This window comes from Rhincodon typus, chromosome 17 (assembly GCF_021869965.1).
Source record: "Rhincodon typus isolate 14 chromosome 17, sRhiTyp1.1, whole genome shotgun sequence".
NCBI lineage: Eukaryota > Metazoa > Chordata > Chondrichthyes > Orectolobiformes > Rhincodontidae > Rhincodon > Rhincodon typus.
The window spans coordinates 6,844,243-6,856,513 of record NC_063348.1 but is presented as its reverse complement, the minus strand read 5'-3'; the positions used below and the strand labels follow the sequence as shown (position 1 = coordinate 6,856,513).

Below are 12,271 nucleotides of genomic sequence, written 5' to 3'. Positions count from 1 at the left end.
TTGGCCTGCTGTGTTCATCCAGCTCCACACCTTGTATATCTCAGATTTTCCAGCATCTGCAGTTCCTACTATCTCTCATCAAAGGAAACTGTTTACATTCCCATTAAGGCTACACATACTTTCACTGTTTCAGAAGGACAACACCCTCCTCTCTTCTTGCACCTATAATTGCCTCCTTTTGCTAGCTCTTTTTGATGCTGGTGGTTGTTTTCGGATCCTTCTCTCTGCAAAGCTCTGCACTGTTCAGTTTCCACTGTGTAATTGCTGGCAGAAATATACTTTTGATAAATTATTGTGACTGCATTGCTGACAATGAGATGGCATTTTGGATAGTTCAACATTAAACCCAATCTGATGCTGAATTGAGACTACTAGTTTTGTAGCTGGGTCGGATCAACTTTGATTCTTTTGTCAAAATGAGTGATTGTTGAACTAAATAGGATTGTGAAACTGAGAATTCTTCAAAAATTCAATGTTAAAAGGGTGAACATCATGATATCTGCTTTTTGGTAGACCTTGACATCTGCTAGAATGTACTTTTCTTTGTTGCAAAACCCAGGTGAAAGGTCAAGGCCCACAGTGCAGGACACTACAAGGGTTGATAAGTTAGATAGAAGAACTCAGTGAGCACGTGGCCCATCTGTGGAGCAGACTCCCTGTGGAGACGATGGAAGCGGTTAGTACTAATTAATTCAAACTAGATAGATTTCTTTCAAAAAATAACATTTTGGGAGCTAGTGTATGAATGTTTTAAGACATTATTAAAGGGATTAAGGTAGCATTCTTGGTCAGAAAATGGTGACTTTGGACCTATAGTTTCCAAAGATTTTCACACTGACATTTTCCATCTTGTGTCCTGGGCTTGTGGTAGATTAATTGATCATTAGTGATTGGTATGATTAGTCAATAACTCCACTACCAGTATGTTAATTCAAAATATGTCAGTCATACCATTTGGTGTTTATCCTCTACATGAGCTGCCTTCTGCACCTCTTTGTGTAACCCTATTGACGTAGCCTACTTTTTATTCTGTCTCATAGTTACTTATTTCCCCTCGAATGTATCTATGCTGTTTATCTCAGCTGCTCCCTATTGTAGTATAGTACCTTTCAATGATTTAAATCAAGAAATAATGGATAAGGCTGAAAGAAAACCCTAAAAGAAATGGAAGAGTATGGTTTTGAAGCCCTAGGAAGGAATGGGTTAATATAGGGATATTAATTTGGCATTATGGTTTAAGGTAAAATAAAACCTATACCGTTCAGAGCACTTCTCTGGCAGTTTGAGTCGCATTAAGATGCTTTTGTTATCAGATATGATAAAATTAGCTGAAAAGAAAACATACAAATAAACTGTTAATCTATCAACCTGCCATAAAACTCATGAAGGTATTTGTTTTCCCCCACACCCTCTGTCTGATCTGACATGAACTGCTATTTATACCAACTCTTTTCTTTGAGTTTCCAGTGTTTAATGAGTTTTGAACTCCCTTTGGCAACGGCACAGTTTTCATCTGGTCTTGCTGTGTGGTCAGATCACTGTTGAGAATCGTAATGAAAGGTAATTGAGGCTACTGGCAGCGTGACCAATTTCCTCACTTCTTCATTAATCCTGTGCTGGTCGGATGACCCACAGCAGGTCTTCCGGCACTTTCCCTTCTTATGAGCATTTCACCTTGTTCCTCCCCTCACTTGCCATTTAAGAATCCTATGGGTTTCTACTGCCCTAAGTAGCATAAAATAAATTCTCCCCGAGAACTTCACTGCTTGCCTTCTACAAATGCTGCACTTAGTAACATCACATTTTCAGTGATTTCCATCTCCATTTATAAAGTTCTTTTAAAAAATGCAAATAGAAATTAGGCTAGCTACAGTTATATTCCCTGGACCCTAGGGGGTTTGGAGGTGAATGGTTCCCCTTAAGATGTTAATCCAATGAGGGTAGATAGCGGAAATATTCTTTTCTCTGTTTGGGAAATCTGGCATTAAGGGGGCATAGTTTAAAAATTGGAATCCGTTCTTTCAGGAGTGAAATTAAAAACGTTACTACATGCAAGGGCTAGGAAACATTTTTAACAATCTTACACCAATGGCCATTGATAGTGAATCAATTTCTGAATTTAAATTCAAGATTGAATTTTTTACGAGCTCAATGTATTTAGGAAAATGGGACAAAGGTGAGTATGTGGAGGTTGGTCACTGATCAGTCATGGTCTCATTGAATAATGGAACAAACTAAAGAGGCTTACTTCTACTTGTGTTTCATCTCATTTGAGTTTATCTACCACCGAGTCTCCCTTAATCTCTTTCTCCAAATAAGCTCTGTGTCTGGTTGCTCTTTAAACAAGTTACAGACAACTCTGACCAGAATGTTATGAATGAACCAGCCTAAGTGTCCCACTATACTGAAGCAGTCAAATCAATATTAACAGAAGCCAGTACCAAAACAAAACAGTCCCACTTGATTAGGAACAAAATTACAATAATCTTTAGTCATAAACATACTATCCCTAATCCTCTTTGGCTCCACAAAGTTACAATACTTCCAAAGTCTCTTGTCGCGCTCTCTGTGGTTCTGTCTCTGGGTCTGCGAAGCTGTTTTCTTCCTTCCTGTCTCTCTGGATGGTCAGTTGGTCTCTGCCTCTTGCCATGTTGGTCTCTTCGGAAGGCCTCAGACAATTCCAGGGATTCTCAGAGCAGCTCCAAGAGCAAAGTCTATAGGTGAACCCATGCTTTTACACCTTTTAGATGGTATTCTAGAACCTTCTATAGTTCTGGCCAATCAGAGATACACATTTAATAGTTTGAAACAAGAGTTAATCATCTAGATGGCATGTTACTGTTAATTTCTTTGTGTAGCAGGACCTGGTGCCTTTCTGTCTGAATTCTCCTTTGTTTAGTGGATAAGTTGTTGGGGGTATGTCTGGCCAGAATAACTGTTGCCTTTCACATTATGCTAATATCATTAGCACCTGGCTGCTATGTTTGCAGTGTGTATGGTGTATGGGTTTTACTTGGCCAATGTACCCAGCGTCCCTTGCTGTTTGGCCAAGTTAGCAATCTGTCTGTTTTAGCAGCCAGGAGGCACACTAATATGAAAACAACTCGTGAAAATCCACTTTGAGATATCAGTAGGAGGGAATGAATACTTGTGTTTGATAGAGAAGCTTGGTTTTGAACCAGTTTCCTCAAGTCTGCATTGTTTTCAAACAGAGTGAGTTGATTTTTCTGCCCGCCTCTGCCATTGACTTTGTGTAGCAAGTTTCAGTTAATCCAGCGGATGGCTGAGTGGATGGAACTGAGGAAGGTGATGGTGTAGTGGAATTATCACTTGACTAGTCATCCAGAGACCCAGGTTATATTCTAAGGACTCTTGCACTACAGTCGTAGTGTCCTGACATCTGAGCCAGGAGGCCCACCTGCTCAAGGGGTATAATAAAGCACATCACGCAACAGGTTGATTAGAAAGTATCTAGTCTGGCTCCTTTGCTTTCACACTGTCCAGGCTTTGGTCCTCCTTCAAGTTCCACTGGTATAGTGATACTCAACAATAAACTTTTGGCTGATGGAGTGCCCTTACAGGGCTGTGGGTCGGAATTGCTTGTGAGCTGGAGGGGTTATCTGGCATCTTTTGTGTCAGTTGAGGGGGTGGGGTGATGTCTGATCCCTGAAAGAGATACAAAATTTACTTAATTTGGAGTATATTTAACACCACTGTGCCGTTAATGGATCTGACTTTGTCTTACTCTTCATGGCTCTTCTCTCTCTCACAAAGCCCCTCCAAAAAAATCACTGCTCCTGGTGTCAGAGTCTGATCTCAAGGCCATGAGCTCCTCTCACCTGATTGGCCATCTGTGAAGCTGGGATGTTCAGGGGTTGGTTGAATTTTTAATATTTGTCCCTGGTGGATATCATCACTGATCTGACTGATCTTGAGTAAAAAATGAAAGAACTGCGGATGCTGTCGATCACTTGCATAAAAATAAATCACTTGTTCACTTGCACGCAATCTCACTCAGTCACTTCACCACATACAATTGCTCAGACCATTCAGCTCAATTAATCCATGCTGATACTTGTCCATCACCCAAACCTCCTCCCACCATATTTATGGTTATGATCTGCATTGCATTTCCTGAAAGTTTGAGGAAAAAATTTGCAATTGTAATTCTCAAAAGAGAGCTGAAGGCAAAAACAAAATAGCGTTCTGGGCATAGAACAGGGAGCATGACTAATTGGGTATCTCTGGGAAAGAGCTAGCCCAGCATAATGGGCTGAATGACCACCTTCCATGGCGTCTCATTCTGCTTCGATGGGAATATGGATCCTTCTTTAGCATGTGCTGGGACAACAGGATTTATAAAAAGTTTCTTGTGAAGCATTTTCAGATACCGTCTTATAACTTCCTTGGAACTATCTCATTGTTAGAGGTTAAATAAACTAAAATGACAATTATAAACAGAGTGTTAATCTATATTGGTTGACATTTGGAACCAATAAATTATTTTATAACCCATCTCTTGGCTTTTAGGAGTTTGTCCCTTGATTTATGAGACAGTGGGATTGGAATGCCTTTTATGGGCTCAGAATGCTTCCCTGTACATCATGTGCATATTTGTAACAGTTTTGATTAGCTAGCTGCAGTGAGTCAGCCACTGTCTCCTTTTCAGTTCCTTGGTGTCAGTTTACAAACAACTGTTGCCAGACAGCATTAATTATCTGAATTATCATTACGTTCCAATAAAAAGTGATTTTTATTTCCCCTGCAGTGTTTAGACAATTGACCTTTCAGCTTTTGCACCTAGGTCTAACACACCATCTGCCTACAATAAATTTAAAAAAAATTCTTCATAGGATGTGGACATTGCTGGTTTGACCAGTCTGGAGTTGAATGTAGGCCATACCAGGTAAGGGGGGCAGATATCCTTGCCGTGAGGACATTATAGGTTTTTACAACAATCGATTAACACTTTCTGGTTAGCTGATTCTTACTCTAACGCAATGGTCAATTTACCTGACATTGTTATATATCTCACATATCGTTGGATAACAGAAACAGCAAAAATCTAGTTTTTGTAACAAACACTAATTTAGAATCATTTGCGGCTTGAGGAAGAATATTCCAAAGTTGTACCACTTTTGCCTGAAGAAGTGTTTCCTAATTTCATTGTAGAAAATTCTTGTTCTAATTTTTGACTGTATCCCTTAGTTCTTGTTCCCCAACCCCCTTAACCTATCTTGTTCCCTGAATCCCTTGAAAACTTTGATCAAATTAACCCTTAATATTCAAAATTCAGGTCAAACTGCCGTTTGTGTAGTAAAGCAGAAAATACTGAAAATACTCCGCACAGGAGATGATGGTATTATTGCTAGACTTTTAATCCAGAGACACAGGTAATGTTCTGAGGAGAGATAGTAGGAACTGCAGATGTTGGAGAATCTGAGATAACCAGGTGTAGAGCTGGATGAACACAGCAGGCCAAGCAGCATCAGGGGAGGCTTTTCTGAAGAAGGGTCTAGGCCCGAAACATCAGCTTTCCTGCTCCTCTGATGCTGCTTGGCCTGCTGTGTTCATCCAGCTCTACACCTTGTTATCTCTAATGTTCTGAAGACCTAGGTTTGAAGCCTGCGGTGGTGGAATTTGAATTCAATAAAAATCTGGAATTCAGAGTCTAATGATGACCATGAAACCATTACCATTTAGCAAGAAAAACCCATCTGGTTCACTTACGCCCTTTGAACTGTTCTAATATTATAGTCCTGCCCCCCCCATTTCAAATATTTAGTAAGTATTGTGATGAGAAAATTTTGCACATTTTTAACAATTCCAAATTTTCCCAACACATTTTGTATCTGACATTAATTTCAGATTGGTTATGTAAAAATTTTGAAGACTAATAATATGGGTTAGTACCCTTTAGGGAAGGAAACTGCTATCCTTACTTGGTTTGGCCTACATGTGACTCCAGACCAATAGAAGTGTGGTTAACTTTTAACTGAAGTCTGGGCCATTAGGGATGGGCATTAAATGCTGGCCTAGCCATGTCCTGTAAATGAATTTTTAAAAAAATGTTGAAGCAGGATGTGTGAAGGTGAATGTGTGAATCGTTCAATAGGTAGTGCTTCCACTTCTGTGCCACAAGTTTGTAGATTCATGTCCCGCTACAGAAACTTGAGAACAAAATGTAGATGGATTCATCAGTGGCGAACTGAGGGAATACTGCAGTTCAGGATGCTGTCTTTGGGATGAGACATGAAACTGAGAGCCCAACTTACTACTTGTGTACATGTATAGATGGCACTATTTCAGAAGTAAGTGTGGAACTACTTCCAAGTGTCCTGCCAAAAGTAGATCCTTCAAACAACATTGCTAAACCAAATTGGTTATTTTCTCATTGCCCTTTGTGAGACCTTGCTCTGTGCATGTTGGCTGTTCTATTTCCTAGAACAGTGACTCCATGCCAAAAGTACCTTAATGGCTGTCAAAACAGGTTGCAAAAGGCAATTTATAAATACAAGTTTATGATATCTCTGAACTTTGGCTCATCTTTACTTTTTGGTGCTTCTTGGTTGGGGGCACTAGAGCCAAATTTAACACCCCTGCAGCTATCTCAGTTGAGAACAGCCTCTGTACACACCAGGCATTAAATCTGGACATGCCTTGGTGTGAGTAGCTCATAACTGCTTTTCCTTGCTGATCAAATTTAAATGGATGGTTGGTTTAAAACAAAAAATATTGGTACCCAAATTGCTGTATTGAATTGAGGTTGGGGGCTGGTGAGGTAGTTAAGTACATTCCAGAGGCTAAGATGAGCAGCATCACACCATGCCATACCTCGGTGCCTGCCATGTTGCAAGTTGAAATATGCTGCTGCTTTTCCAGTGCTCACTGACTGCCCCCATCACCTGAGGTCACAAAAATAATTAGCAAACTGAATTTGGTCTTAATAGCTTTTGAGTTTCTGATTCATTGATGATAGGACTCATTTGGCTCCTTATTTGTTACTCCCCTGTATTGTAGTACTTTTGTGCAAAATATTTATCTTCCTGAGTTAGCAGTTTCCGAAACGAAGGAATTTAGTTCTGGACGTTAAATGAAGGGTTTAGAGTGGTATGGGCCAGATGCTGGCAAATGGGACTAGATTTACTTAGGATATCTGGTTGGCATGGAGGAGTTGGACAGAAGGGTCTGTTTCAGTGCTGTACAATTCTACGACTCAAAGTGTAAGCTAAAGCTTCAAGGGCACCAGCCGTCCAGACATAGATTTCCCACATTGTCATTTATGTTTCTGACCTATAAATATCTCTGACTCAGTCAATTCCCCCCCCCCCCCCCCCCCATCTGTTCCCACAATGGTTACAGCTGGTTGGGTGGTGTCGCTTCAAATCACTGCTATAGGGCAGCCATTTCAATAGAGTATTGGGAGTTGGATGAGCTGCTGGCGGAAGGTTTAAGTCGTTTTGTTTACACATGTCAAAATAAATATCGTCACATGAGACCACTGCTGTTAAGGTCAGAATACAACCACGAGCTGCCACAAAAGAAGAGAAAATCCAATGCTGCAAGGTCTTCAATGTGGAGGCCAACTTTTGCGATCTTTGTGCCTTGCAGGAGACCAGGGATTGTCATCAAAATACCCTAACTGCATCCAAAATACCCTAACTTGTACAGGCAGAGCTTGACCACAAAGATTCTGAGGGAGACCAAGCAAACTTTTGCAGTATTTTCACAAAATACAACATATTCTCCGTTTCCTCAGGACAATAATTATTAACTCAAATAGTTGAGGGACAGCAAGTATTCAGAATGAATTAAAACAGAAAAGATTACTTAACTTATTTTTAACTAATCTCTTACCTTTCCCACTGCTGTTAACTACAGTTAATGATCTATACTTAGTAATTATTTTTGTTTAAAATGTAAAAATTAGAATTACTTCCAGGTGGGAAAATAAAATTGCTGTGGTTTCCAGATCAAAAACCACATGCCGCAGCCAGGCATGGCGAAATTCCAGATAAGTTATTTATTTGTATTCACTAGAAGTGACTATCAGATTCGTAGGGACCCTCGGTCACCATACAATTTCTTGAGTCTGCTTTTCTATTTAATGTGATCATAACTGATGTGAACCTTAATTCCATTTATTCACTGTGGCTCCATCATAATAGTTTTGTTATTTCATGTATGAATCTGTAAGCTTAACAGAAATCTTACAGCACAGAAAGAGTCCTTCTGGCCCATTATGTTCATACCAAATAGCTATCTACTCTAATCTTGTTTCCAACATTTGGCCCATAGCCTTGGGAAGCTGTGGCATTTCATGTGTTCATCTAAGTACTTAATCTTTGTGCATGATCTTGCCCTCACTAAATTTAAAGTGGTACTGTTTATTGTCAATCCTTATTTCACGGAAGTTGCAACAGTAAAACAATGAAGAGACTAGCGCACAAATGAATTGGATTTCTGGACATTGTGTGGTGTTTGAACCTGAAGTGGATGTGATTTCCTTGTATCTCCAGCTTACATTAAGTGATGCAAATAGAATTTGAACCTCCTTAATGAATAGCTGTGATTTATTTTTTGCTGGAGGCATGATTGGGTTTGCATCACTGCACACAGTTCATTCATCTTCCTGTGCTACCCATGCTGTTCATTTATGAGAATTACATAACTCTGAAACTACAGTGAAATGCCAGGTCAAAGTTTACACAATGTCACGGAAATTACTTCCAGGTGGGAAAATAAAATTGCTGTGGTTTCCAGATCAAAAACCACATGTGCAGTGTAAACAGCAAAAGGGAAAATAGCTAGTTACTATGACAGCTAATGAGTGAATTCAAGGCTGGAATAGATAGATTTTTGATCACTTGGTGAATGAAGGGATAAGGGGATTGAACTGGATGGGAAAGTAGAGATGAAGATTAGCAACGACTGTCCTGGATGGCAGAATTGGCACTGCTGGTTGTATAGCCTACCGCTCTCCTATTTCTTAAAGTTTGTCTTTTCTCTCTCCCAGTTTACCTGCCAAGCTGATCAACGGAGGCATTGCAGGATTAATTGGGGTCACCTGTGTGTTCCCAATAGACTTAGCAAAAACACGGCTTCAAAACCAGCAAAATGGCCAGCGGATGTACTCTAGCATGTGAGTAATACAAAAACAAACACACCGCTCAACGTGAGCTAGCTCTTGATTTCAGCTGTAGAGACAAATTGTATGCACGTGACAATCTCTCATTCATGTCCGCATTGGACACGAGTTAAAATCATTTTGGAATTTCTGAGTTCACACTAAACATTCTATTTTAATGACTTGGTTCATTTGAGTATCTGCTCTTTTTAAATACATTGCTACTTTGTCATATACAAGGCAGAGAGAAAACCATCCATCAAACCTCTTGCTTGTAGTACATTCTATCCAATGTTGCTTGGCTATTTGAGAATAATTGCTTAATTTGTAATTGCCTCCAAGCATCTACTGTCTTTATTCTGCAATAGAGTATTGACTTTGCTGCCTTTTAGCATACAAGTGTGGGGGAGTTCATGAAGGTTATAAACTTCACCTTTAACCTCTATTGTTAGAGATCTGTACCATGAGTTATATATGGCTTGGCCAGGCCATATTTCATAATTGGAAGACTTTCTTACTGGGTCTGGAGTTGTTACTGCATGGTTTGTGTTGTCACCAAAAGTCAAAGCTACCTCCTAAATGTTTGAGGTTAACCATTATTATGGTCCCAGCTGGTTGTAATATTGTTCAAGTCAGATCCTGGAGTGTAACTTGGCATGCTAGACCATAAAGTTTTTTATATTTGCAGTTTTTTTACAGTGGTGGCCAATCACTGAACATATTCAGAGGAGGCTGCAGTCTTATAAAGTAAAGAATACAACAAGTTCTCAGTGATCTGAAAATGGTGATGGTGCCATCGAATGGTAGGCTGTGGTTTAATCGTTTTAGCTGGTCTTGTTCAGTAGAGGTGCCTAATACAAATCAGAGACTTGCCCAGTGGAGAGAACCTGGGGAAATAGCCCTTGTCATCTTCCTTGAGTTTTTCATCCTCAGTTCTCTACTTCCCATTTCCTTGGTGTCAACTTTAAATTGGTTGGCAATAGTTTGTTGAAAGAGAATACCACTGGCAAAAGTGAGTAAATACTTTTCAGTTTACAGCATGTGATCTATATGTGTTTGTATACCAGAGGTGTTGATTTTATTAATTTGTCCTTGACAGGGGTTCAAGGGAGAGTGTAGCAGAAATCGATCGCAGGTGTAATGAAAAGTCATTGTAAACTCCAGTGCTGACTAAAGAACTGAGAAACTTTGAGACCGGTTTATGTCACCAGTGCAATCTGTTTGTAAAGTTGTTGACTTCTTCTGTAATAGTAAAATGTTACAGACAATGTCACCCTAACAGAGTCATGTTCAATTCACCAGAAGTTGCTTAATGACTCGAAAATTGGGTATGAGGTGGACAGAAACAAGTCTTATAAAGTAAGGACTATCACAGTTTCTGAGTGATCTGAAAATGATGATGGTGCCATAGAATGGTAGATTGTGTGGTTTAATCGTTTTAGCTGTGTTTATTCATTAGAGGTGCCTAATCCAAATTAGAAACTTGTCCAGTGGAGTGAGCCTGGGGAAAATCAGAAGACCCACTGTTGAGGTTCTTTTGTCAGCAAAGATGGAGGCACAATAGGGCAATGCGCTGCCCATTGGCCAGAAAATGAAGTGAGGAGTGGGAACCTGTCCAGGGAGAGTTGAGAAGGGAATACTTTCTTTGGCCACCATTTGCAATGCGGCAGATGCTGTTGTGCAGTTGAGTGACACAGAAGAGAAACTGACTTGGAAAGAATATTAGAAGAATTCTAAAAAGCTGAGGAAGTCATCATGACACACTTGACCACTTAATCAGTCTTCAATAATCACACGCTTGGAGCTCTCCATTCCAGGTGATTACATTATTAATGATTAAACTTTATGTATTGGAGAATGATTTTATCTATGCACCATCTGTAGTGAAATAATTAATGGAGAGTATCTTTCCAACTTCTTCACAAATAACAATGAGGGCATCTTCCAGTATATGTCTTTTGCTGCTGTTGATTATTAAGTTATTGTAGGAGGTGCTGTATATTATCTTTCAAAATGGAGAAAGCGGGTGTTTCTTTTTAATTCTGCTTTTCTGAACTCGCTGAAGAGAAACTTGTGAACCTCTTCATTTTATTTCAGGTCCGACTGCCTTATTAAGACAATCCGATCCGATGGCTATTTTGGGATGTATAGGGGTAAGTTTTTTTTAAAAATTCTGCATTAGTATTGATCTGTTCTTAATTTGCAGTGCAATTCACATCTATGCCTGTGTTCACCAAGTTAGTGCGTGATTATTTTGCGTTTTGGCAGCCCATTCTGATATCTATGCGGTGTTTCAAATCAAATCCTACCCCGTTGTATTTGTTCAGAAAATCATAGCATCTCAGTTAAGCTGTCAGTGTGAAACAGAGCAAAGGTTGGCTTCTAATCCATTCCAGTGCCTCAGTCATCTACAAACCTTGGGACATCACCTGTGCTCATTGTTCATGTAGAAAGCTTGACAGTAAACAGTGGCACACTGCAGGAATCTAGAGGAGTCACATTTGCACATAACTTCTCTGATGTCACCAGATCAAATGACTAACCTTTCGTATTGTACCTCTAATTTGGAAAAATCCCCATGTGCTCCACAGGAGTGTAGTAAAATAAAGTTTCTTCAACTTTAATGAAAATAGCATCAAGCTGAGAGATTTTATCTGTATTGTCCTCTGGGTATTGTGAATCAAGAGTTAGACCCTTTTGCAGCTTCCAAAGTGCATACTTGGAAACATGACTTACTTTCCTGAGATTTTGTTTATTTCGAGCAAACTGTAGCTCTCTGTGCAGTTTCTGAGCCACAGTATGATGCAGGAGGAGTGTGGCTACAGACGGCAGGCTGCTTAGAATGCCTGCTTTGGTTCTTTGGTTCAAGCTGTCAATATTGTTCCTGTGCCCCCACTTTCACTTCCATCCCCCTTCATATTATCTGTGGCCTGTCACACTCCCCATGCACCCAGGTACCTTTCGCTCTGTGCCCACTGAGTACAGTTCTAAGGAGTTCTCCACTGGCAATGGTCACAGGTGAAAAGAAAATAAGAAGATCACAAGGTGTAGAGCTGGATGAACACAGCAGGCCAAGCAGCATCAGAGGAGCAGGAAGGCTGACGTTTCGGGCCTAGACCCTTCTTCAGAAGCCTTCCTGCTCCT

At 40.0% G+C, this 12,271-nt stretch overlaps 1 protein-coding gene across 1 annotated transcript in view; it reads left to right on the top strand.

The window, feature by feature from the left end:
* The window catches only part of LOC109912099 (mitochondrial glutamate carrier 1), a 147,097-nt gene that overhangs the window by 7,212 nt on the left and 127,614 nt on the right, over window positions 1–12,271 (top strand). Inside the window, exons 3-4 of the mRNA XM_048607286.1 lie at window positions 9,017–9,142; window positions 11,225–11,280. Of these exons, the coding sequence (XP_048463243.1) occupies window positions 9,017–9,142; window positions 11,225–11,280 (182 nt within the window). The remainder of the gene's footprint in view (window positions 1–9,016; window positions 9,143–11,224; window positions 11,281–12,271) is intronic.